The sequence below is a fragment of the Rhea pennata genome, chromosome 1 (assembly GCF_028389875.1).
Source record: "Rhea pennata isolate bPtePen1 chromosome 1, bPtePen1.pri, whole genome shotgun sequence".
Taxonomy (NCBI): domain Eukaryota; kingdom Metazoa; phylum Chordata; class Aves; order Rheiformes; family Rheidae; genus Rhea; species Rhea pennata.
In genome coordinates, this window is record NC_084663.1 from 159,523,299 (window position 1) to 159,549,278 (window position 25,980).

At 39.8% G+C, this 25,980-nt stretch overlaps 1 protein-coding gene across 1 annotated transcript in view; it reads right to left on the reverse strand.

Annotated features, from left to right (window-relative positions):
• Positions 1-25,980, reverse strand: part of CLYBL (citramalyl-CoA lyase) — a 179,818-nt gene that overhangs the window by 2,970 nt on the left and 150,868 nt on the right. The window contains exons 3-7 of the mRNA XM_062575694.1: positions 25,538-25,726; positions 21,940-22,041; positions 20,090-20,183; positions 18,584-18,751; positions 13,060-13,184 (exon numbers count right to left, since the gene is read on the reverse strand). Coding sequence (XP_062431678.1) covers positions 13,060-13,184; positions 18,584-18,751; positions 20,090-20,183; positions 21,940-22,041; positions 25,538-25,726 — 678 coding nt within the window. The remainder of the gene's footprint in view (positions 1-13,059; positions 13,185-18,583; positions 18,752-20,089; positions 20,184-21,939; positions 22,042-25,537; positions 25,727-25,980) is intronic.

Sequence of the window (25,980 nt, forward strand, 5' to 3'; positions counted from 1 at the left end):
AGATACGCATGTGAACACTGAACTGGCTTTAGGTATGCAGTACATTCTCTTGTAAGTGTGCATCTGTAATTTTGATTGGTTTTAGTTTGAATTCGTGAAGGAAAAAAATGTGTTTTTCTAACAGTCAAGAGTAACATGAACAAGTTGGCTTCTCTGCCTGTTCACTCATGCTTAATTTCTCCCTGCTAATTTGCGGTGTTGAGCTAAAGTCCAGAAAAGGAAACCAATTTTAATGCCATTGAATATACTCTATTCATTGCCACTCTTTCCACCCACAGGTTTCAACAGATAGGAAATACCAATAATTATAGCTTTGTCCCCATGCCCTCTTTTCCAGTTCCGTTAGATGAAATTTGCCTTTAACATTCTTTTGGTTTTCTTTCACATTAATATAAAGAAAACAAGACTTTCCATAAACACCATTTACTTTGATAGTGTTAACCTGGTGATTAATTTAGTCATAGAGCTAAATTTTCTTTTTGGCTAATTTTGTTAATAATCTCACATTTCCAGCCTGTACTTAGACTTCCAGTAGTTAAACTGTTGGATCAGAAGTCAGTTCTTAAGGAAACTTGTGGTGTGAATTGGAACGACTGTTAGTGTGTGCCGCTAGGCTGGGGTTTGGATTATTTGTGTTGCGTTGTTTTGGTTCTCGCTCTCTACACCGCCAATATAAATCATTCAGTGGGAGCCTTTTCAGAAAAGCTCCTGCCTTCAGATGACTCGAACGTAAAACATGCCCTTGGAAGTAACAGGTCCTCAGCATAAGGACTGACAGAGGAGCTGGGAAAACGAGCAGCCAGAAGGCAAAGCCTGAGCTGGTTGTGGGGCGTCAGCGCAGTCGTAGGGTGATGATGACCACTTGCAGCAGTTGTACTGCAGGTTGGAACTGCAGTACAGTTCCATTTTTGTGGAATGGATGGATTTATGGGCCAAAACCACGACATCCATTTTAGGCAATCCAGCACACACTCTGCTTTCCTTATCCAAGGCTGTTTTTAATGCAACAATGCAATGAACATCCTAAAGGTGTTATGAGAATCATGGTGACTTTTGCACTCACCAGCTTGTAGAGTATGGAAGCTGTAAGAGCTCTTTGGCTCGCCTAAAGTGAACAGCTGTGAAGACAGCACAACACAGGAGAGGAGTTTGTATTTGTACAACCTTTGACTTTGCTCAGCCTGAGAGCTGTGTGCCTCTGTCGGGAAGACTATCAGGGAATACCATGGAAAAAGCAAGGAAGGAAGGTGAACGGGCAACATTCCCCATTTGGGTAATTATGTAGGCTAGTTAGAGGTCTTCCCAGTTGATTGACAAATGAGGAAAGACTCAAAGGTATTTCCTTTGTGGACAGCTCTGGGATAACACTCAGAAATAAAAGGAAGGCAGGCCCATCCAGCTCTTCTCTCCGCTAGGTTACTGGACCTGCCCACAGTGCCCGCAAAGCAGTCATCTCCCCAGCTCCACCTTTTGTATCAGGCCACCCTCTCCAGGCTGAATGATGAATGACCAGTACTGCGTAACTTGCTGCATCCCCACGGCACCATGTCATATCTGAATGCAGTAAATTCACAATGACATTCAATGTTCTGTTAAAATAGTAGTAACATTAAAAAACGTAACTATTTATGCAAGATTCAGGCCATAGTGAGTCAGATCTTAACAGCTCTACTTTGAATTTCACAATGTCCTGAAGTGCTTTGAGAAGGGAATGGAGAGGGCTTTTGGCAAATACACAAAACAGCTGAAAGGGAATTAAAATTACAGAAGACTGCTGATTTTTTTTTCAGAAGGAAACAACAAATATTTGAGTTGGAAAAAAGAAAATCTAGCATGGTCAGCTCCAAATAATAAAAAGATCCAGCCCACAGACAAAGGGAGTGATAACGCAGAGGTGACAGAGGAGAGTCATTTTCACAGGTCAGGAGCCAAAGAAATGGGCACATAAAAAAGAGGGCAAATAAAGCCTTAGGAATAACTAATGGAGTAAGTTTCCAGGTGACTGAGATTGAGGAGATTCAGAACCAAACTTCATAGTACATCAGCTTGGCAGGGCTTATGCTTGTACCTTATGAATCTCTTTGTGGAGAAATCTAGCTGCTGCCAAAACCAGCTGAGATCTAACAAAGTTCAGTGTATAACTGGTGGCTGTTCTTTGACAGCTTAGACAGCGACTCAGGCCATGTGCTGCCCTGCATCTTGGACACGATTCTTGAACATGCCATATGTATATGTCATCCTTAAATATTTCCTTTACCTATAACAAATGAAATGTATGAAGTCACAGAAAGAGTTTCAGCATTGGTCTGCTAAACGCCAAGGCCAAAAGACGAACATTTTTACACAGTGGTTCTTGGAACACGAAGACCATCTCTGTGTACGTGCATGTGTGTGTGTGTATTTGAACTTTCACTCTATAAAAACTTTGGGAGTAGTTAAGAGCTTTGCAAGTCTGTATTACCATTTCATCAAAAGAGTATAATTTTCTCTTGGCAAGAAGCGTTTTATCTTTTTAGAAAGTAAATAGATGGGATTCAGAGCCAATGATTTCCGTATTTGCTGGGGATCAGTTTTTCTGGAGGAACTAGAAAGGAGAAGAGCCAGAGAGTCAACTTCCTCAACACTCCGGAAACCTTTTATATAATATGTGATGCTATGTGGGGTTTTACTCCCACAGTCTTTTGATTCATTACGTATTGCTGAGTAAATCAGAGAAACAGGTTGGATAAAACTATCAGGATGCAGAACACTTACAGCACCTCATAGTTATGGCACCTCAGAGACCTTCTGTCTGAGCTGTGGGTTGGATTAAAGTACAGGAGTTAATTAAAGTAAAATAATAATTGTTCTGGGACATGTGGGATAGTGATCAGACAAGTTAGTCCCCTTTGGCTAACAAGATCGAAGAATTAGAGGTACTCCCTCACCTGGGAGTGCTTGTGGCATCTTCCTCAGCATTCGTGCTTTCTGTATTTATCTATGTCTCTATCTGTGTCTATCGGATGGCAGTAATGAACTCACTGAGAGTGTTACTGCAGACCCTCAGTTCTTAAGACTACTGGAAACCATTTATAATCTGCATCAGTGCTGCATTTGAGGATTGGCTTTCCTAAGGTATAGCAAGTACATAAATTCCAAAGTATGAAATAAGTCCTGTAAGTTACAATTTCCTATTTGATTACAGACACAATTCCAGATGTGAGCACTGATTGTGAGAACTCCCCATTGTGCTTTGGGAACCACTGTTGTTGTTACTGGGTTACCTTGACCACTGATGAGCCTTTGCTAACAAACCCTTGATTTGATGGTCTGTTCTACCAGATCTTATAGTACATGTAGCCAACAAGTTTAACTCCCATGGTGACAGTGGTCAGACCTTTCTTAATGATACATATAAAATCTACACTAAACTTCTGGTCTATAGTAGAAAAAGAATTCAATTATCTTGTATCACATGAAACAATATAGCTGATACTGCTGTACTCATACACGTGTGTCTCAATGTATGGGATGCTCTGGACCATTATGTAGAGGGAGCCAGTGTTTCAGAAGGAGTTTACTTTGTGAATGTAGTCAGGAGATTTAGGTGGCAGGCTTGGAGGTACTAGTGGATGCTGGTGAGTAGGTAAGGCCTTGGCAAGACCAGAAAGGAATCTGTGTAATGAGCACTCTGGCCAATACAGAGTACTTTGGATGAATTGTTTCTAGGATCATCAGTTTTCTTCTGGTTAGTAGAAAAGAGGGGAAAAAAGCCAAGGTATCATTCCTTGAAAGTGCAATACTGACAAGAAAGCAGCTACTGCTGAATTTTGAAATAATGGTAGGTCTAAGATGAGGATTATCTAATGCTTGTGGAGTTACCCCCCCCCAAAAAAAAAAAAAAAATCTCTGCCATCAGTTAGGTGACCTAGTACCAATATGGCATATTAATAGGAAGGAGACTGTTGCTCAGAAGGGTAACGAACTCAAGAGTGAGGGGAAGTCCTCTAGTGGCCCTCTGCTGACACAGGGTTAGAAATACTGCCCTGCTGATGAAGATGTATTTTTCTTCAATTAGTCTTCTTGCCAGTTTGGCTAGTAATATTTGCCTTTGCAGACCAAATCTCCGCAACGAGTGTGTGCCAGTAGTACTACCTCCTTGCCCTGCTTGGCTTTTTGCTGAGAGGCCGTGCATCTAGGACCTAGGGGAAGTGGGAGTAGGGGGACCGCAGAGGCAGCCTCCCTTCTCTCCTCCACCCCCTCCATCATTAGGAGATTTTGTGAATCAAGCAGAGCTCCCATACCGCTCTGGTAACCCAGGCCAGAGGCTGTGCGTGAATACAGCCATTGTCTAAATAAGTAATTATGTAAGTCCCCTTGCAACCCCCGTGACCCGTACGAGCGCTCCCAGGCAGATGCCAGGCTAAATGGAAAAGGGCAGAACTGGCAATGCCAGCTGGCCAGTGCAAACCTTGCGTACCTCCAGCGAGGGGAACTGGAGGACATGTACGGGCAAGCATCCTCAAGTCCAGAGGCACAAGAAAGATGTGTGAGCCACAATTATCTGAGAAACATTCTTCCCCCCCCATTTTAATTAAGTGGATCTCTCACTTCTAAATCCCCAAAGTCTAGTTGTGCCTTTTCTGAGACCACAAAAGTACATGGAATAAGCCCACTAAAATCTGCCCAGATTTGAGAACATGATCTGTAATCCTGCATAATGTTAAACTGTTATCAGGAAATAAAAGGCTTGTGTTCTGGAAGAATGGCAGATTTGCTCTTCTGAGGAGGGAAGGAAGCAGGTGGATAGCAAAGGGTCCCCCTAAAAAGCATGGCATTAAGGAAGATAATTTCCCTTAGGATTAAATGAAAACACACATTCTTTAAGCAATCCCCTGTGGAGGAAATGTGGAAATCTTTGCTTTGGGGCTTAAAAAGAATGCTTGGCTTTACATACAGGTATACGAACAAAAGAGACAGGAGTCCTGCTCCCAGCAAGTGGAAGTGGGTCTGTGCCTGGGGAAGGAGTGATTAGCCCAACTGCAAAGCAAGACTTCAGCCTGAAACAGGAGGTTGAAACCCTATTTTGGGGAAGTCTAGAGGAAGAAATAAACTAGCAGCTGTGAGGGCTCTGAATGCAGGTTTAATTAATATTTTCTTCTGCAAGTTGTAGCCAAAAAGCCATCACTTTGTGTCAAGTTTCCTACTTTTGCTGAAGAACTTCCCAAGTTTAGTGAGCTGCTAGATGTTCAAGGATCTCTGGGATGACCAAACATATTTTTTCAGGCTGTAACAAGATAATGCCTCCCACTCCACTCAGAAAAAATTTTAAAATACCCTCTCCTGCCTCCAAACCAGACTGATGCTGGCAATTCTTGGCCTTTTTTTTTTCACATTGTTGCCATACGTAGGAAAGGAAAGATGTTGAATAATTAGTCTAGTCACATATAACAAACTGAAGACACCACAAATAGCAAGATATACAAGCAAAACTTTCCTGGTTACATATTTCCGTTTCCAGAACTAGGAATCCTTTTACATTCATCCCTTTTTTGTAGTAAGATATGTGAAGGAAATTCACACTATGTGAATACACAAAAAATCTCCAGGGAAAATAAATGGTCCCTGAATAGATCTGTCTAAAATTTCTCGTTGGCAGGAGGAGATGCACAGTGGGTCTCTGTGATCTATTGAATTAAGGAATGGAAGGGAGGGAATTCTGGAAAAAATGCACATCAGCAAGTCTCTCTAGTCATCCTGTCTACATGAAGGAAACTTTAATTATTGCTACTTTTTGTTTCTTTTTACTAGTGTTATACTAGAATCAGTGTTAGTTTAGAGGATATATCAGTTTATATTGCCAGATGTAGGCAGCAGCCTGTCTTTATGAGATAAAATTCTTCCTCTTGGAGCACGGAGGATGATGAAAGAGGTTTAGAAAGAGCAACAATGCGAAATACACATTAATTTTTACCTCAAATAAATCCATGGCAGCAGTGTAAGAACTCTAATAGAAAGTGTTCAAGAAGGACTTCATGATCCTACAAGTCCATAATGAGGCAGGGAAAGATGAAGAAGAACAAGGACCTACGGGGTCCTTTATGTCAGTCTTGAAGCATGTCATCTCCTCCACCTGACACTGTCCTTCCCAGCCCACTGGCTATGGGGCTTGTCCTGCTGTGTGAGCTGGACAGGCTGTTTTTCCATTCCATAGCCCACCTGAACCACTGAGGACAGCCATTTCGGCTGGGATGGGCCAGTGGATCCTTTTTGATTCAACCCCTGATACAGCTTCAAGCCACCACAGTTTCTCACTCAAAGGAGAACAACCTGTTTAAGACCCCTGACTGAAAGGCAGACATGAGGGTTTTTTATTTTTTATTGTCCGTATATTTTCTTTAGTTTCCTTTTCACTGTAGTTGTCCTGTAGTTGTTGCCTTCCTGTGTGCTCCTCTAGAGCAGAAAAAAAAATTAAAGAAGCAGAAAAAAGAGCCCTAGAAATCAGGAATATTCCAAACTAGTTTGCATCCTGCTTTTCATAACATAATGGGAATGGGAAAATCCTAGAGAGCATACTAGTGGACGTGCTGCTGCCACGCACATCTTTATTTTACAGCACAAAAGCAGCTTCCTGGACAAACATCACATCCAACCATATCTTCTTCTCCCCAGAAGTATCACTATTATTATATGGAAAAATGAAAAGTAACTAATATTAAGCCTTTAGTATCCTCAGTTGCCCTTAATTAAGTCACTTAAAGCTAATGAGGTTTACAGTCATGGGAGCAGTTTGTTAAATATAGCCTAGAAAATTTCAGCTGGAAGGTAACCATAAAATACAATGCAGAGGAGAAAAGTAATCAGTGAAGCTCTTTCTGTCAACAACAATGGAATCACCATTATTTTTGTATTCTATATTTTTCTACTTTCAGATTCATTTTCTGAGTAGGATTGAACAGTCATTTTTTACTGAGATTCTCCATTTTAGTTGACAGAGCTTTTGCAGAAAAGTTTTCTCCTATTCTATGAAAACACCAGCTAATAGAGAAGTGAAGAAGCAGTTAAGACTGCTGCTACTTAAATTAGCTGAAACAATATTTTGGCTGTACAGACTTGAATTCCCTCAGTAAGCCCTAAAAAGGGCCATCTGGTTGGAACATTATATCTTTTGTAAGACCTGGCTTTGGAAACTGTAACGAGGCTCATGAGCACCATTGGACTTGTTAATACTTTTTAAACACAGATTTGAAATGTGGGTAGCTGCCTTTGTGGTTCGCCTAGCACCGAGCAGGTTTTTCGCTCTGCAGTGGATAGGTGTCCGTGGCTAAGCCCCATGCCACAGCCACAAAAAGCAATGCAAAGCTTTGCTGGGCAGTGAGAGCCTGTCCACCCAGCACGGCTGCCCAAAAGCAAGCGGTACAACCATACCCAGGCTTGCTCTGAGACGCTGCACGCCTTGGGTTGATGAGGACGGGTGGATTGTGCCTGTGCTAAGGAGTACCCCCAAAAAGGGCTTAATCCCACACCCTCTGTGGGGTTCATGTCTTGGAGGACAGCAGTGGCCTCCTCCAGGAGCTACCTCTGGGTGGAAAGGTTATTGCAGCGCAGTCGTAGTCCACCTGCTCCCAGCTCATGAACTTCTCATGGTAGAAATGTCAAAGCACCATCCTAGTCCCTCTACCCCCATGTATCAGACAAAGGTCTTTAATGATTGGAGGAAAAGAGATTACAATCCACTGAATGCCTGCTGGAGAGAGGTTGGCAAGCAAATATTTTTTATGAGTTTCTGTCCTGCTTAGGAGCTTTTGCAGCCCCACATAGGAAAATCTGTCTCATGCTCTCACCACTGGCAAAACTCCCTCAAGACTGATTGTGCCAGTGTAGGAACCAGTATATGCACAAGCAATTAGCTAATATATCCCCTTCTGCTCCACTATAAAGGTTCAAAATTTGCCCCCAGATGGGTCTTTCAAAGCGAAAAGCCATCAACTGTGACGCCAACCACATTTTTTAAACCTTTTTCAGATAATAAATTATACAGTCTTTGATTACTAATATGTGCTCTCTCTATCTCTATTTATTTACCAGTCTTCACATTAAAATTTTACATGACCACTTAAAGAATAAATAATAAACATAAATAGGTAATTATTTAAATAAGTTATTATTAAGTTCTAAATAATTATTTAAAATAACAGTGGCATGCACTACATCCTCAAACTACTCTCCATTTATGTCGAGAGATGCAGCTAATCCTGTACTTGTTACAGCAGAGGGTTGCAAAATGTGGCAATTTAACACAAATCCCTGAATTTGCCACTCTGTGTCTGTGAGGAATATACATCACCCTATTTCCATAAATGACAGCCAATGCCCTGCTTACCAGGACTGAAGCCTGGCAACGCTGCAGCCCAGCGGGAGCTTTCCCAGCGCAGGTATCCCTGTGCTGCTGGCATCTCCCCAGGCTGGCGTCCAGCACGACTGGCAGCTCCTCTAGTGCTGCCTGCGATTTGTCCTGCACCGGGAGATGGGGCAATCTGGCACGGCCCTGCCGTTGGCTGGGCTGCAGCTGGGCTGCTCCCTCAGCCTTCACCCCACTTAAAGCACCCCGATAAAACCCTCGACGTGAGGGGACGTGGCATCCCCAGGATCGGGAGTGGTGACCTCACCAAGATGCTCTTGGGTAGCTTGGCTTCAGCGCAGTGCTGAGTTTTTTTTGGGGGGGAGCCGTTTGTGGCACGGTGGCATCCCGGCCAGGGAGAGCACAGCAGCTGGCACTTGCATCCCTGGGACGCGCGCGAGCCTGGCTAGCGAGCAGGAAGCCCTGCTCGAGGCTCCCTGCGGCAGGACCGGCACGCGGAGGGCCGGAGCCCCTTCCCAGGCGGTCGTGGATGTCTTCCGTTGGCCTCGGTGGGAGCTGGAGCAGGCCCAAGCACAAGTCGCCATCGTTTCCAAGATACAGTAGCTTGGGTTCGCTTTTTCTAAACAAAGACTATTATAACAGAGTCGCTGCTGGAAATTTCCATTCCTTTGTTGGGTAGATGCTGTATAAATAAATGCATTCCTAAGATTTTTATAGCCCTGGAAAGGTCCATGAAAGAAATTGTATAGTTTGGCAAATCACTTGACTTCATGTATATTATTCCTGGGCTTCTGAGAACATGATACATGATGCACAGAATATAATACAGGAAACATATGCCAAAGGCTTGTCAAGAATTTGACACAGTCATATATGGCATATATAGATATTTCTTCTATTTTGCCCTGTGGAATCTAAAATATTCAACTGATTTTAGAACTGGTATTTGTGAATGAATTACCTTAACTCTAAATAATACTTACCTGACAGATGACTCTCTGTTTTACCCTTCTGCTTTTTCTTCTCCCTGAATATTATTCTAGAACCAAACAATTCCTGAAGATCCTGTATGTGATGTATTTACAAGTGAGATGGCTCAATATTTTAGTTCCCTGTCATATATAAACACTAACACCATATATAAATTATTATAATCGTGTATCCAATGATAATGGAAACAGAGCAGTAAGTTTCATACATTAACTTACATAGTAAAGAGTATTGTGCTTTTATTAATAGAAGGGCGATTTTTTTTTCTTGCAACAAGCTAGTAGCTTCTCTCACTAGCTCTGCCACTTTAACTCTGCCTGGACTAGATAATCTGGATTTATAAGATCACTTCTCTATTTAATGCAGTACAAATACTTCAGATATTTAGAGCAGAATCTTGTTTAGACTACCAAAATAATGTTTATTACCCATCTTTTTCATTTTTGAGCACACTGTGAGATTTATTTTAAGTTTAGATCTTCCCAGCAGCTATCCTTGCTTTCTTTAGGCTGAATTTAATTTTGAGAAATCATATCGTACAGAAATGCAATTCTACTGGAAAAATACCAAAACTATACAAAATCAATACTTTTTAACATTTTTCATTTTTAGATCTCAAAGCTTTAGACAGAAGACAGCATTTAGCTTTCATAAGTAATTGTAAAAAATATTTAATATACTGTTTATTTTTTAACATTTGTTTATTAATTGTCCCAAATGCAATGTTACCATTCATTTTCTAGACATGCTATTTTTCGGTTAGGTTTCAAATGTAAAACAAAACAACCTACAATCCAAACCAAAACCCCAAACAGGACTATCTCCATAATATAAGCCCCAATAACTTAGGTTAGAAAAATCTCAGATTTTCTTCTGTGTGGACACTGTCACAGGATGTAAAACCTTGTGCAGATTCTAATTTTTAGTAACCTTACTTAGATTCGGGGATGACTATATCAAAGCATTTTAGTTTCCGAGATGAAGTAGCCAGGTTCAGCTTTATTTCAAAAAGAGATTATTACAATAAATGTATCTCTCAAATTGTAATAAATTATAAAAGCTTATTATTGTATTTTAGTATAAAACACTGTTGACTAAGGGCATCAAACTCTGAAGCCGATTAGCAATAATCTATGAGCCCAAAGACATAAGACCAATAACTTATCTGCCACACAAACAGCTGCACAAATCTCTCACATTTATTTTTTCCAGGCTTTCAACTTGGATTAATAACTTAGCAAAAAACATGCAAGTCTCAACCATATTAACCACAGCTATATTTGTAGTCTTATGGACTTGAACGTTTTAAAATAATAAAAGGAAAAGGAAGGTAGAAAAGATGTTTCATTAGGACACGAGGATTTCTAAAACCAGTATATATAGTGTTTGTCAAGAGGTGGTATAGAAGAGTTACTACTTACATTACTAGCATGTCTCTAAGACACAGAGCAAGAAGCTCCCTCAGTGAGATATGTTTGCTCTGGAAAATTTAAGTAACCAGACTTCGCAAGCTCTTCTTACTGACACATTTATAATACCAAAATGCAAACTCAGTTAAGAAGTTTGCAGGAAATACAACACAGAAAACTGCTTTTCTGATTTTGCTGTGAAGCCCAGCAATACTGAAATAACATAAGATCCAGAAGTTCACAGATAAGCCTGCCAATCCTTGTTCTTTTTGATAGCCCACTATATGCAAAAATATATGAAGCATGCAACTTGGTGGGTTAAAGAAAATATCCCAAGCCACAAACCTCTAGCAAATCTGCATTTGTGAATAATTACAGAAGCTTGCAGCCTAATAAAGAAAGCACTTATTACAAGAAAAAAAAAATCATAAAGGGCTAATACCGTAAAGAATTCATCACTATGTTGATAAAATAAGAGCTTCAAAACAAATTCAAAGAGTAATGCCTGCCTAACACAGAATTCTTAAATATTAGATTTGTGTGCCTTTAGTATTGTGTGATACTAGTACTCCAGTTAAATTTAGCCGCTTCTCTTCATCAGTAGTTCAAACAACAGGAGTATTTCTTAAATGGGTTTCTGACATTAAATTCAGATGAAATGATACTACGCAAGTGATAATATTTGGCAGAGTCTGTCATTTGACTTTTTCATTTTGCATCTACCTACATACACATTTGCACTAGCATCATGTTTACAATGATGCCTTTTGTAAGAGGGCCAAGTTTTGTAAATCAGAATAATGTACAAAAGCAGTCACACATTTTCTATTTTCTAAATCACTTTCATGAAGACAACTATGCTTAAACATCAAGGGAAAACGGAACAAAGAGATGCAGAAGTATAACATAATACTAATGACCTGAAATAACTGCTCAGATGGCACCCAAATATCATTGTAATGGACATACTACACCTAACACCTAAATAAACATAAACATAAACATAAACACCTAAATAGCATAAACAGGATATGATTGCCTAGCGTAGAGAAGGGCAGACCAAATACCTTGTAACACTTTTATCCTGAGATGAAAGCATAATTTCTGCTTTGACCTTTTTTTAGAATTTCTAATATACAACATCTGTGGTCTTAGAAATGTAGGAAAACTGGGAAGGCACAAATCCTAGTGTATTACTACCCATCAGAAAGCAAAAAAAAATGTACTGAAGACCTTTATATAGTACTGGAGAAAGTGAAAATCTATGCAGTCTTTTATACCCAACTTCATTACTGAAAATGTTTTTTTTTTCCCCCACCTGAATTTTCATAAACCCATGTAAACTGTTTCTGTTTATCTGTGCTAGCTGTTCTGACATCGGGACTTTGCTTTTTAACTATCCTGGGCTTGGCTGTAACTAAGATAAACATATTTAGCTGCAACTTTTTTTTTTCTTTCAAAAAGAGGCAAACTGGATTATAGCAAATAACCTTTAAGATAATTAACTGACAATGCTGCAACTAGCATAAAATCTTCCTTCAGGCGACCCCTAATTTAAGTATTACTGGCACAAAGTAGAGACAGATTGTGCATCACCACCGCAATATTTACATAGCAGAAACCCACAGAGCAGGAAACGTGAGACTCAATGATGCACTAAATTAGGAACAATCATATTCTAGTGTTAATTTGCTTTCTACTCTATCCAAATTTCAGGTCCAGCAATTGGTACAAATGCACATAAAACATTCCCGTTTTTAATGATTAAGAGCCTGCAAACAGTTTTGCTCAAAAGTGAATTTACTCACTAGTAGGGATGTTTCCAGGATCAAACCCTAAAAATGAAATTGTTTTACCAATATAGAGTTTTTCCTGAAAACCAAGGATTTCTAATCCTCTGTTTATCTCTTTCCATAAATGATGCTTGCACAAGCAGTTTGAGTCTTCTCCCAGGATACCTGCCTTTTGATTGCAAATATTTTCATATGACAGCATCACCATGATTCTATGACATAATTGAGAAGTAGTTCTAATCCACTGATGCTGCAGAGATACGCACATAGACTTATGTACCCAAAGATTTCAAGTTAAAATAGAAGGAGAAAAAGATAGCCAGTCTACTTGAAAACAAACTGGGATGTGTCATATTTATAATAAATATACAGTCTATATTCTAGCCAGCTACAGATTTCATGAGCACTATTCTCAATTACAGCACACTTTAGCAAAAACACAAGCAGCCAACCTCAATCTTTCTAAATTTCAAATACTGCTCAAATTTGATTTCCACTATGTGGTATTAAAGGTAAAAGTATTTACCTTTCCTAATCGCTGATGTTCTTCAAAAGCAGAAATCAGTTCTTGCGCCCACTTTATTTTTTCAGGGCTCGGAGAGAACTGTTCCTGGACAACAGCAATTTGGTTAGGGTGAATCACCTGCTTACCTACAAAGAAGATTAATAACACCAGAATCATGCATCGACAAACAGATGTTCAAACAAAATGTTCCAACCACTTGAGGCTCTCATATGCCTCATAGACTTTCTGCTATTTAAGTGACTATTTTATTTGGTTTCCTTTTTTTTTTTTTTTTTTAAACTGGACAGCGTGCAGGTAGCCTTTTGCCAGATTTTTTTAAGAACAAAAATATCTCAAGCAGTAGTTGCATTCAATACCATGTGAACAAACCCACAATTCTCCCCCCTCCCTTCCCATTCAACCCATACATCGTCTTTTTGTTGTTTCAGGTGTAATTGTTTGACCAGTGCTGTCAATAACAATTAAGTTTAAAGCATCTCTGAATTTTAGCTATATAAATAGCAGCTCCAGCCATGCATAAATAAGCAGCAATAAAGTATGTTCAGAAAAAGAGATCTGAAGAACATCGTGCAAGATTGGTAGAATTGAAAAGTTATCAGTAACATAAGGCTCATTCCCTAAATTCTCAGTATTAGAATCAAATACTCATTGCTCTTTAAATTCTTCTTGTTGTAATGGTTAGCTGTTGCAGGTATACTGCCATGTTTATTTAGTTACAGGTATATTAAACAGTTACCAGAGGCATCTTGACGTTTTATTAAGCACTTCTGAGTGCTTTCTTGTATAAATATGTGTTAAGAAAATAAAAATAGGTGTTGCCTTCTTTACTGGAGATTTTCACATACGAATAAACAGCCACACAATACCTTTTCATCTGATACCGTACTTAGAAAAGAGTACATCTCTAATTTGTTTGGCAGTGTAGCATTTTTAAGGGAATTTAGCAGACTGGTGTGATTTCTGCATGATTATGTTGCTTTAGAAGTGTTTGAATACAGAGCGGATACCCCAATGCCCCGCTTTTCACAACGGCAACACCAAATCAATGCGTTTGCTTGGCTCCCACGCAGCAAAGCACGTTACGGCCCCGAGCCCGACCCTGCCCGCGGCGAGGCGAGCGGGCGAGCGAGGAGCCTCGGCCGGGCGGACGGCCCCGGCGCGCGCGGCCCCGCCGGCCGCTGCACCCTCTCCCGCGAGCGAGGGGCACCGGGGGCCTCTGACGGCCCCGATCCCGCGCCGCGATCCGGAAGGGAAGGCCCGGGCGCCCCCCTCTTCCGCCCTCCCGTGGCATCCCGGTGACCCAGTGGGGCTCCGCACGCACCTGCCGAGCCGCCCCGGCGGATTTCACCTTCTTGCTGGTTTTATTTAAAGAGGCAAATTTTGCCCGAGCGGTGCAATTTGGGCACGTAAAGCGCTTGCAAGCAAAGGTTTTGAGCGTTAGAAGCTCGCTCGGTTCTGACGGAGGTTTCTGAAGTGGGAGAGGAGCTTTTCGGATGTTCACGTTGGAATTAAGCGAGCGATTTGTTAGAAATAAGCACGGCGCTTCATACAGCGGGGCTCACGCCTTACCACAAAGATGCGTCTATTCTAAATAATATAATGACTGCAAAACACATTTCCAGTAACTAAGGTAACTTTTATCAAACCGACCGGGGTCTCGGTGAGCGTGTGGAGTACAAACAAAATTTGTGTCTGCATGAGCACAAGCTACTAAGTTTTAGTATTCAAAGAAACACTTACTGCTAAGTGTTAATATATTTCTTCAATAAAAAGCCAAAAATAGTTCGTTTTTATTTTATTCCTCATTAGTGATTGTTTATGATCTTTAGGCCATCCAAATTTTCAGTTTCACATTTTGTTAAGGTAAATATTAAAAAAAAATCATAAAAAAAGATGGTTAAAAACATGATTAAACTCATTAAGAGGTGCATTTTTTGAAAGAAATTATATGATGACAAATTTCTTTAACTAATAGGGTTTGCATTAGTTCCCGTCAAAGGCGTTTTAGACAATTTAATCAAATGCTACCTTTAATAAGACTATGGCATTCCTTATTTTTAATATGAGATGCTCTTCCTAGTTAAACTACTGATTCTAAATTTGAAGAGTGTAGAACTACTGGAAAACCCTACAAAGTTTAATTTTCTGGGAAAAATGTAGAGCATATTTGAAATTATGCTGAAAATCATTCTATAAAAATAATTACTTTATTATGATTTTATTTTTTATATTTATTTTATTAGGATTTTCTTAAGTGTAAAACATATCTGTAATAAGGTTTTCTTTTAATAAAGAATTCTGTAGTTAAACTATATCTGTATCATAAAAACATTAGTGAACAGTTTACAGAAAGCAGTCTAATATTTGATGTATGGCACTCAGTTGATTTTTGTCACAGATTATGTATCCAAATAACTGTATAATAGACGTAATGCCATGCAGGAATGAAGCAAATATTTTAAATGGAATTGTTGTTATTGACAAGTCACTGAGCGAGTGCAAAATTGGAAGACATTAAAATTTATGACCATGAAATCCTTTTTACAGTACCACTTGATATATTGTGCTTTAAATCAATACCTGTCAAGTCTTTTAGGTAACTTGTATGATGGTGTCATTTTAGTCCTCTACAAAAACTGCAAAAAGAGAGGAAACGTATAGCATTTCATATTTATATCTGGCTTTGCAGCATGTAGCTCAGGACTTTCTATAATGACTAAGTCAGCTGTTAAAGCTTACTCCAAAGTTTACTTAATTTTTATACAAACATTCCTAAAACTGATGACCATTTATATGGACAACACACTGAGTTTAAGTCTGCAGGTTATGGTATTGTAAAATGTCTTGCTGTATGTCTGTGTGTGTATATGCAACTGTATATATTTATATTAATTTATATTTTATAATCTATAAATTGTATATATAATATACTTCATATTATACAATAATTTGTAATATAATGTGTAGTAATTTATATATCAAACAGGTATTTTGCCTTAGCTAAATTACATTTGAAAACGTTCTGTTATATGAAAACACTCACTGAAGAAACTTTGGGCTATTTATAAGATAGCAAAAGTAAAGAATTGGCTATGATAAGCAATGAGGGGCATAAGAGTAACTAAATAGATAGTAATCTCTTTGTTACATTATTTAACTTGTTTAATCTTCAAGAAACATATTTGATTACATTAAGTCCAATTCCAGTGGTCTAAATCTAAATACAGGAAAATTCTAAGGACATATAACTTTGCTGAGTATTTTGAATTTGCATCACTTTTCAGGGTGGCAAATTTGGCCCTTGGCTGGCAAAGTGTGCAGTTTACCAGTTAACACACCAATCTGAAAGCCTTAACTCATTTCTGTCCTGTTAATTTCAATGATTCTGATTATATGAGAAAAAGTATCAGGATGTGATCTTAAATATTTAGAAATAACAAGAATTATATGTTTGGACCTTCTTGTGAAGGTAACATTTCAGTATTTTACTATTATATTATCAGACAGTTGTCAGTGTCAAATAAGATCTGCAGACTTCTGCTTTAGAGAAGGTCATGGATTAAGCTAAAATCTGTTTATAATTTTCCGTGATGAATATTAAATTGGAAACCTTTTATATAGCTTTGGAACTAAATTTTTAGTTTTGAAATATTTAAACAAAACAAGCAAAGAAGATTATAGAAATGTTAAATAAGCTGAAAGCGAAAGAAACGAACAAATAAAACATTTTGGATTGACTTCAAATATTTTTTTCTTTTTACCAAAAGTATGAAAAAAAAATCTGTTTTGTTTTGACTCGAACAGATTTTTTTAATGACTTCTTGTTTTTTCTTTTGGCCAACAAATCAGAAAACTCAGTATTGACCCATCTCTAATTACGATTGGACTGGTTGTCAGGCTGTTTGCTCTATTTTTGAAATGTGTTGATTATAGTGGTAGAAAGGCAGAAGGCAAAGAGCAGGAGCTGTGAGTTCATGTTAACGAAGTCTGTACCTTCTACAGATCCTTACACCCCATACAGAAAGGCTGGACACCTTTATGTCTGAGTTAGAAATTAACTTTATGCTCTAAGCTGCCAGATAGGACCATTTTATTTGTCACCTATCTGGGTCCTGTCCTGGTGTTAGATAGCTTTTTACATATACTGCATGGAGTCCAAAACACCATCAGTGTTGTTTATGCTTAGCATTTTCTGAATTTTCTAAATTGACAGCCTGAATCCAGTATTTAAATACACATTAAGCATTCAAAAAGAGTGTCCTCAGAGGTGCTTAGCATCTGCAACTCCATCTTCTGTCAACAGGAGGTTCAGATGCTTAAGTTTTTCAAAAATCAAGCTTTTCCTTAAGCCAGAAAATATTGGTCTAGATTACGTAGCCATCAGCAGGTGCTGCCATTCAGGAGCTCTATTATTTTCCCAACTTCAATAGCAGGAGAATCAGGGGTGGAAATCCACGTGGACATAGATAATGCTCAGTAACTATGAGAAGCTAACGTTTTTGCCTCCGAAATAAGGTCCGGTTTTGCAAAAGCTGAAGTTCAACAGACAGTAAGGCAGAGTTTGTGCTGGAGAGGATCCATTGCTAATCTTTCACTGCAATGCCTAGGACACTTAAAACAATGCTTAATTTGTTCGATTACTCTGCTTACTGCTTTCAGCTATTACATGCCGTTAACTGTAAAAATACATTTTGCTAGATCACATTGTCAGGACATACTCTTTGGATAATAAAATCGTAAGAAATATCCTTTTGCCTTAAATATACCCTGAATGATGGTCAGCAAAAAATAATTTAAAATGTTAGTGCTAAATCCTAATATTCTATAATGCGTGTGTCAAATGGCTGATTTCTATTGCAAAAACACAATCTTTGGTGGCTGCACTATCTCATCAGGGTGTCTGAGTGATCTGGTACACCAATCACAGGGTAACAGTCTGCATTACAGGACTCTGTTGCAAGGAGCCTGCTGGTCTTGCTGTCTGCCAATACCGTAGGTGTCACCAGCACTAACTGGGAGGGGAGCCAGGAGATGAAAAACAAATCAAAGAAAATAATAAGAAAATAACTTTCCCATAGCAATTAGCATCCAAGATTTATTTATCAGCTCCTTCACCTAAAAAGTACTTTTTAATAGCTGCTGTTTAAAAACACGAAACAGGAATCAAAATATTTTAAAAGGCAATTGTGGACTGATCGTTGCAAAGTACAGTATCACGTTTCCCAAGATCCGTGATGGCAGGAAGCACACACTGCCCATCCTCTACCCAAACTTCTCCTTGAAAAACAGTCATATGCTTGATGGGGTGTGATTTTAAAAAGCAGCCTGTGATTTTGCAGGCAAAATTTCCAGCCTCAGTTTTAAAGGTGCTAATAAATGTAGAGGCGATTGGCATTACTTAGCTTTTCAATAAATGATCTGAAATAAAACAACCAAGCTATTTGTCTAAGTAGCAGTAAATGCAGCAACATATTTAAATAGAAGAAGATGTGCAGTGTTTTGAGACATTGGCAGAAACCCATACCAGTGAATCCCATTGAGGCACCTTCTCTTGATTGCTTGCGGAGCCCATCCTCATCCTGGAAATCGATGTAAACAAGGTCTATAGCTTGTAGGCCAAAAGCCTTGGCTGTTACTATAATTTTCTGCCTGGCATATAGGATATCATGAGTTTCCTTACTGCTTGTTGCACCTGCAAAACCAATGAAAACAAAGAAAAGATGACAACCCTGTCTTAAATCTTTTTATTTAAAACATTTCTTATTAAAAAGACATTTTAGATTTCATTTAGCTGATTTAGAAAATAGAAGAGGGATGCAAGGCTGTGTTGTCAAAATAATGGTCTTCTGAGCAAAGAATAAGCTGCTTTAGCAATAAAACCCTCTCTTTACACATTCGCTTATTAAATTCAGGTTTTGATTTGGTTCAAATCAAAATGATGTCAGTGGAAGTTTTACCTGGCAAGGAGGGTCGAGTTGGGACTATCATGAAGCAATTATACAATTGTATTATTTACTGTATATGCCCTGAAAAGCATTACAGCAAGAGAAACCTTATACAAATTGGCATACTGGGTACAAATAAATGGTTAAAAAATTCACACTGAGAATAGAATTGCACTTTCCTTGGTTGTGATTCTTGTCACAACTGATGTCCTAAGCTGAATATTTAAGCTTCAGCATTTGGATGAAAAATGATGGTAGATGACTTCCGAGAAGAACCAAAAGTATTCACGAGACTTCATGGGTTCACACTGCACCAGCTAAGCAACATTCACACATGAGGGCTGGTCTGAAAAAATCACTATGCACTATTTAGGCACAGATTTGCAATTTGTAAGGAATAATTTAGTGAATCAATGTTAATTTTTACATTAACATTTCATATTGAATTTATATGTTGACAGTTTTGAACTATGATCTTTAAAGTGAATCAGATTGATAAGCTAATGGCCTTTTATAAAACATGTTTTGAAACACTTTCCGTTTCTGAGGAGGAATAATAGTGCTTTAACATAAATCCATAATAGAGCCAACTGTATTGATATGGGATATGTTTGAGTTTAGAGTGAATTTATTAAAGCAAAACATAGCAGGAGAGTATTTGAGTATGCTGTCAAAATCCTGGGTCACAATCAATTGTAAAGCAATGCTAAAAGAGACAACATATTTTTAGGACTTTAAGTGCAGTTCTTAAAAGTATGGCATGTTTCTTACAGATATTATATTTTTAAACAATCTCAGTGACTCAACAGGTTTTGCTTTGTTTTTGTTAATCTTTGTTGCTGCAGAGCAAGAAATGCAAGGAAGTGTCACTGTCCTGTAACATACAGGCACCACGGTTTCATATCCTGATAATACATTCTGCGTTGAAAAAAAATTATGGAGAAAAGTAAAAACAATATAAAATGCAGCATCAAATGTCTGCATTCCTTCAACTCTTGCTATAAGGAAAGGTGGATAAATCACAGGAGGCTTTTCCAATGCAAATGCTGTACATGAACATTTACAATAAACAGGCAGGTAACAACCTATGCTGGCACGGAAATCCTCTCCTCCAAAGACGACTGCGTCCAAATGAAAGCCAACTTGGGAGCCTGCTCTCAGCGCTTCTTCGCAGACAGCCTTCAAAGGAGAATGTAACAGTAATTTCTACAGAAATGCAGGAAGCACAGAGACTAAGAGAATATTAACTCATTATTACTAAAATTTAGAAACCCTTCAGCTAAAATTGCTTCTATTAAGCAAAGCCATTGCTAAGGCTCAACAGTGTACAGGGCTTTAAAATGACTCAGCAAAATAGAAATCATGTTCAGTTAAGTACATATATGTGCTTACACGCACATATAGCTACAGGACACCACACTTGAGTCGCTACCTTATGGCAGAAGCTTACCATAATGCCCTGGGTATGACTGAGGCTGGTGCTTTGGCTTTTTATGTAACAATACGAAACTAAATACTTGTCAAATATTGCCTAAAGGCAAACAAAAAGTATTAAATTTGATTAGTTTAACATTTAATAGCATTGCACGAAAAAAAGAGAGAAAGGTCAGAATATCTTTTATTAAATAAATAATTGGAATGGTTTAAAATGCCTAAGGATTCCTTATTGGATAGGCTGCCAGTTTAAAGTCTTTTGTTACGGGTAACAAAAGTAGCTGAAAAAGTTAAAAATGCAACAAGTGTTGCAGAAAAATGTTAAAGTAAAAGCAAGCAAAATTTTGCTCCTGTAGTTATTTGGAACAACCTTTCCAAAATATTACTATTTTAGATCAATATTTGAATACTACTACTATTTTCAGGATATTTAAGGATAGCGTATGCTGGGAGAGACTGATGTAATTACAAACTCTACTAATGGGTGTTCTTATATGGCAGCCGGTGGGATAAGAAATTATTATTAAACAGAGTGCTTTAAAAGGCAACACTCCTGCCAGCATTGAGCACTGCAATATTAAAAATGCCACTATTAAAATCCTGAAAAAAAACGCACAAAAAAAAAAAAAAAAAAAAAGAGGAAGAAGACTGCATTTAAAATAGGATTTAATGCTGGGCCGAGCGGGAGCACGTCTCGCCGGCGACGCTGCGCTGCGCTGCCCGGACGGCGCAGGGCACCTCTCGTCGGCGCCGGCCTGCAGCGCCGCGGGGGCTCGCCCGGGGGGAGGCCTGCGCGCGGACTTGCCCCCGTCGCTCGCTCTCCGGCTATCTTGCCGTCGGGGAATAAAACCCGGGCTGCACACCGAAAGGCCCTTTATATCAAAAAGCGGTACGCGACGAGAGCTGAAGCGAAACTGCCTCGAAAAGTGGCTCACTCCTCGAGAGCGGCTATTTTCAAAGTTCAGTTTACAGGGAATCTTAGCGTGGCCCCTCATCGGGCTCTCGTACGAAAGGCTGTAACGGGAGATTTGTCTGAAACATCATCGGTAGAAACTATCAGAAAGACACCAGTTCAGGAATGGTGAAATGATCTTTTTTTCCTTTTTTTTTTTTTTTTCCCTAATGAAATGGTTATACAAAATCCAGTTTGACAGTTACTAAATAGTCACGTTTACTGCAACACTGTGAGCTTTCCAAATCATTTTGTAAGCACATTTGCACGGGAAGCATGTTAAAAATCGAAAGGGTACCGCAGTGGTTTCTTATTTGGCATGGACTATCTGGAGCTGTCTTTTCACTGAACTACTTTGGGTATATGAAGGCCTTTACAATACAAACGGGAGAATTAAACATCCAAACGTTTTCGGGGACTGAAATCGATACACTTATTATTTTTCCACCTCTCTTCCTTAAAGAAATTGGGGCGAGACTATGGCCTTGTCTGCTTCGACTGCCGAGCTGCTAAAAGGTGAACGCCGCAGCCACGCCAAGACCTGCTTACCTTAAAGTTGAGCAAGCCCAGTGCGCTTTCCACAAAAGGGATAAAATTCACCGGTTCGACAAGTGTTCGGCCTTTTAAGTGATGCGAGAACTTGTCTGAAAACTAAAACTAGACAGCATGAGCTAGCGGAGGGGGGAAAAAAAATCATTTACAGACGTCCATGTGCACCGACAACACTTTACATCTTTCACCTGGCCGCGGCTCCCCCCTCCTTCCCCCCCCCCCAAAACCTTATAGTTAAGGAAGCGCCAGCGGCTTTTAGCAAGGTCTGCTCGGAGGCCGACGCTGCAGCCCTGCGGAAAGAGTTTGACGTCCAAAGGCCGAGTTGCAAAATAAATAAATCAACAAACGAGCGAGCGACCGCGTAGGGAAGGGCCAGGCTTCGCGGCCGGCACCCCGGCGGCTCAGCAGGGCCCCCCGCCAGCGGCGGAGCCCCGCCGTACCTGGCGTCCCGGCTCGTCGCGGCGGCCGCGGCGCTGACGCCGCTGCGCGGGCGCCGCGGCCGCCTCGGCAGCATCCGTGTTATTCATTACGGCGCCGTCACCCTTTGTTCGGGAGGCTTTTCTTCGTAATTTTTAGCTTACCTAGGAAGGCCTTAAAAAGGAAGTTTAATTCTTTGAAGACCAAAGCTCTCCAATTTTTTCCATGAGACCAGTTCACAGCTAGCTCTGAGCTGCCAGTGGGGTAGCCCAAATTCCAAAATCTATCATCTGGAAACATACAAAAGCTCTCGCACAGATTTTTTTTTTCCCCTTTCAAAAGGGGGGAAAAAAAGGGGGGGAAAAAAAACTCTCAGCCCTGTATTGTAAATCTATTATGTTTGTCCAGATCTAGTAATTTGTGAGGAGATAAACACATCACAGGTATGGCCAAAATATTTTCGTAAATAAAGACAAAAATAACATATGCATATATTTTAAATTTAAGGAATATTCAACTACTAATGGATATCAAAGGAAGGGGAATTTTAATCATCTCTCCATTCAGTCTCAGTTGGGTAAATCATATCTAAGAGATTTGCATAAATATAAACCATCAAAGACTTTTCATCTTCAAAGGGGGTTTCAAGACCCTATAAGCTTTGTACTGTAATCATCGCAGGTCACAACCCTGCAGGAATAAGGCTGCTATGGCAACATAAAAAACTAATGCTTAAGGCTTAGCATAATATTCTGACTAATAGAAAGGAAACTCATTTTAAAAGCTGGCAGCCTATTTACCAGAAGCTGGATTAGAGGTGTTATTTCCCCTTTTAGCTTCCCCCACTGCCCCTCCCCAAAAGAAGGAAAATCTAATCACTGCGATCTTTAAAAAGCTTTCGAGCAATTTGCAGTAACTTTACAATTAGGCCAAAATAAATCACAGCTTTCTGCGATGAAGAGTTGTGCCCTTCCCATCACTGCTTTGCATCACCGCCATGGTCCTCCCTGGAACTTTTCCTCGGGGGAGAGAACTGACCCCCAAAACGTGCAAGAAAAATCTGTGCGTTTCACATGTGCCACTGTACAGCATGGCAGCTACTGCAAAAACCAGCAAGCACTAAACTTTGCACAGGCACATATCAAACACAAGGTCGTCAAATCTCATCAGCTTTTATTCTTTGGGTGATTTTTATTTCTTAGTTGAAAAAAAAGTAAAAAGTGCTGCCATGTGTGTACTTCAGGTGCGAGTTGAAACGGCCCAGCTCCTCATGTATTTTAAACTATTCAAAAAGTCAGGCTCCTGAGATTTTTAGCATCTTTTGTTTCGAAGGTAAACAAACAAACAAAAAGCACGGGTAATTAAATATTGCCTCCCTTCCTCTCCCTTTGAAAAATTTTGCAATAAGCGCCCATACAAAAGGTAACGAGTGGAGAAGTTTCAATTAATTTTTTTTTTTTCAAAAGGAGACGATTAAATGTTTCCGGCCTGGTAAAGCGTTCATTTCAGGGAGAAGGGGGCGAAGCAAAAAAAAAAAAAAAAAAAGCCAAAAAAAAAAAAAAAGGAAGGAAGGCGGAGGGAAAAAAACAAAGCTCGGGGAGGGGACGAAGTAGCAGGCCTCAGCGATTCTTTCAATTCCCGTGCACACCCAATAGTGTGCGGGGAAGAATGGCCACTGGTCGGGATTTGTGGGAGAATTGTCCCGCCACAAAGGAGCGCGAGTTACGCTTGTTATAGTCCAATAAGCCATGCCAGTCAAACAAGTCCCCGCGCCGGGGACAAAAGCGGAGCAAGAGATTCGCACACAAAAGGAAACAAGTAAGCCCATCTTTTCGCGGCGCATCAGCCGCCAGGTTTGCGGCCGCGCGCCCGAGTGAAAGGCAGGGAGGAAAAATAAACGGCTTGCGCTCGGCGCGGAAGTCGGAAAAAGAAAAAGCCAGGGCACTTGCAGATTTTTTTTTTTTTTTTTAAATCACCCCGTGTTGAGAAGTGGAGCACGCGCTTTGCACTCAAAGGTTTAACCGAGCGGGCCAAAAGCACGGACGGCGAGACCCAAGTTCGAGCCGGCTTATCTCTTAGTGGGACGGCGCGAGGCATAAAAGTTAGCTGGGAGCAAAGGTGGAAGGAGCTGGAGGAACAAAGAGGCTGCGGGTTGCACCTCGGTGCAAAACACACTCTGTGGCAGCCAGGGCCCTGCCATTTTGGAAGCATGCATATTCATTAACGACAAGTTACGTCTAACACTTACACGGCCGCAGCCCCTGAGAGGTGTACTCGAGTTAATTTAATTAAATGTCGGTGTGAGGGGACGCATCTTCCATTGCTAGCAGCGGACGACCACACCTGGTAACACGACTAACACATTTGCCCCGTTGTACCTTCACGCGTGAACTTAAAGGCTTGCTCAAGGTTAGATGCTTCGATTAAAACAGATATGAATACAGCTCCCTGCCTTTCGTCACAGCTTGCACACATGCGAGCTGTTTTCAAAAATAGCAGAACTGAGTAATTCAACGTTAATCCTTTACTGGCACTTTGCAGAAAAAAAGGTATTTCTAAACAAATGTCCTCCTTCTTGACAATTAAAACAATTGTAGCATAATTAGGCCTATTTCAAAGTTTTCTTAAGTAATTTGACATGCCAACCATTTACATTTCAGGTTTTTATTGGCTGAAAAGTCAGTCATGAAACACAAACACACCTGTCAGCAATTAAAAAGGAAGAAATAGAGAACTGCTCAGGAAATAATATCTGTGCTAATTAAAAACACTAGTTAAAAGCTTCCTGTTTGTTCCTCCAGTTGCCCCAAGGAGTGACCTTCCCCCCAACCCATTTTTTTCATATGTTGCTAACATGTTTTCCCCATCTACTGCTTACAAGGCATGTAACTAAAACATACGTACATAGACGGTCATTTTGCATGTCAGAATCTTTGGAAAATAGGCTGATACTTACACACTGCTTCTACATTTCATAATATAGTGTGCCATCAATATTGCTTCATTATCAACTGCAGGAGAAATAAAGCTAGTTTTCTTTATAAATGCAAGGTGACCCACATATGCTTTGCGTATAGCTCATCTTAGGCACCTTTAAAGGGATGCATTTCCCAAGTTCTCACTTGGCCCAACTGCTTCAGTCAAAAGATATTACGTTGGTGAACAGGTAACTACTCACCCATCTTATTTCTTCAACATTTTCAACTTTTGGCAGCATCATGCTTGAAGGAAGGGTCCTGGACTGCAAAAGCATCTCTAGATCTTGTTCTGCCAAACCACTGGACACGGAATTTATCCTAACGCATTTTTCAGCATGGCCAAAGTCAAACTCTTCAAGTGTTTTCACAACTGTCAGTCTTGCTTCTCTCTACAACATGTATATTTAAAGGCACAGAAGAAGAGAAAGAAAGAAAACACTTATTTTCTATTGACAGAAAAACCCACTGAGCAAAAAACTTGTTAAAATGATGGGGGAAAAAACTAGTCAGCTGATATATATTTTGTCCCCAAAATGCCTGTCACACTTGGTCTTGTATTAAACCACTCATCACCAGCATCTCGCAGTGTCACCTTTCTCATTTCTTTATAGCTAGTAGATAAATGTCAGATTTTCGGGTCTAC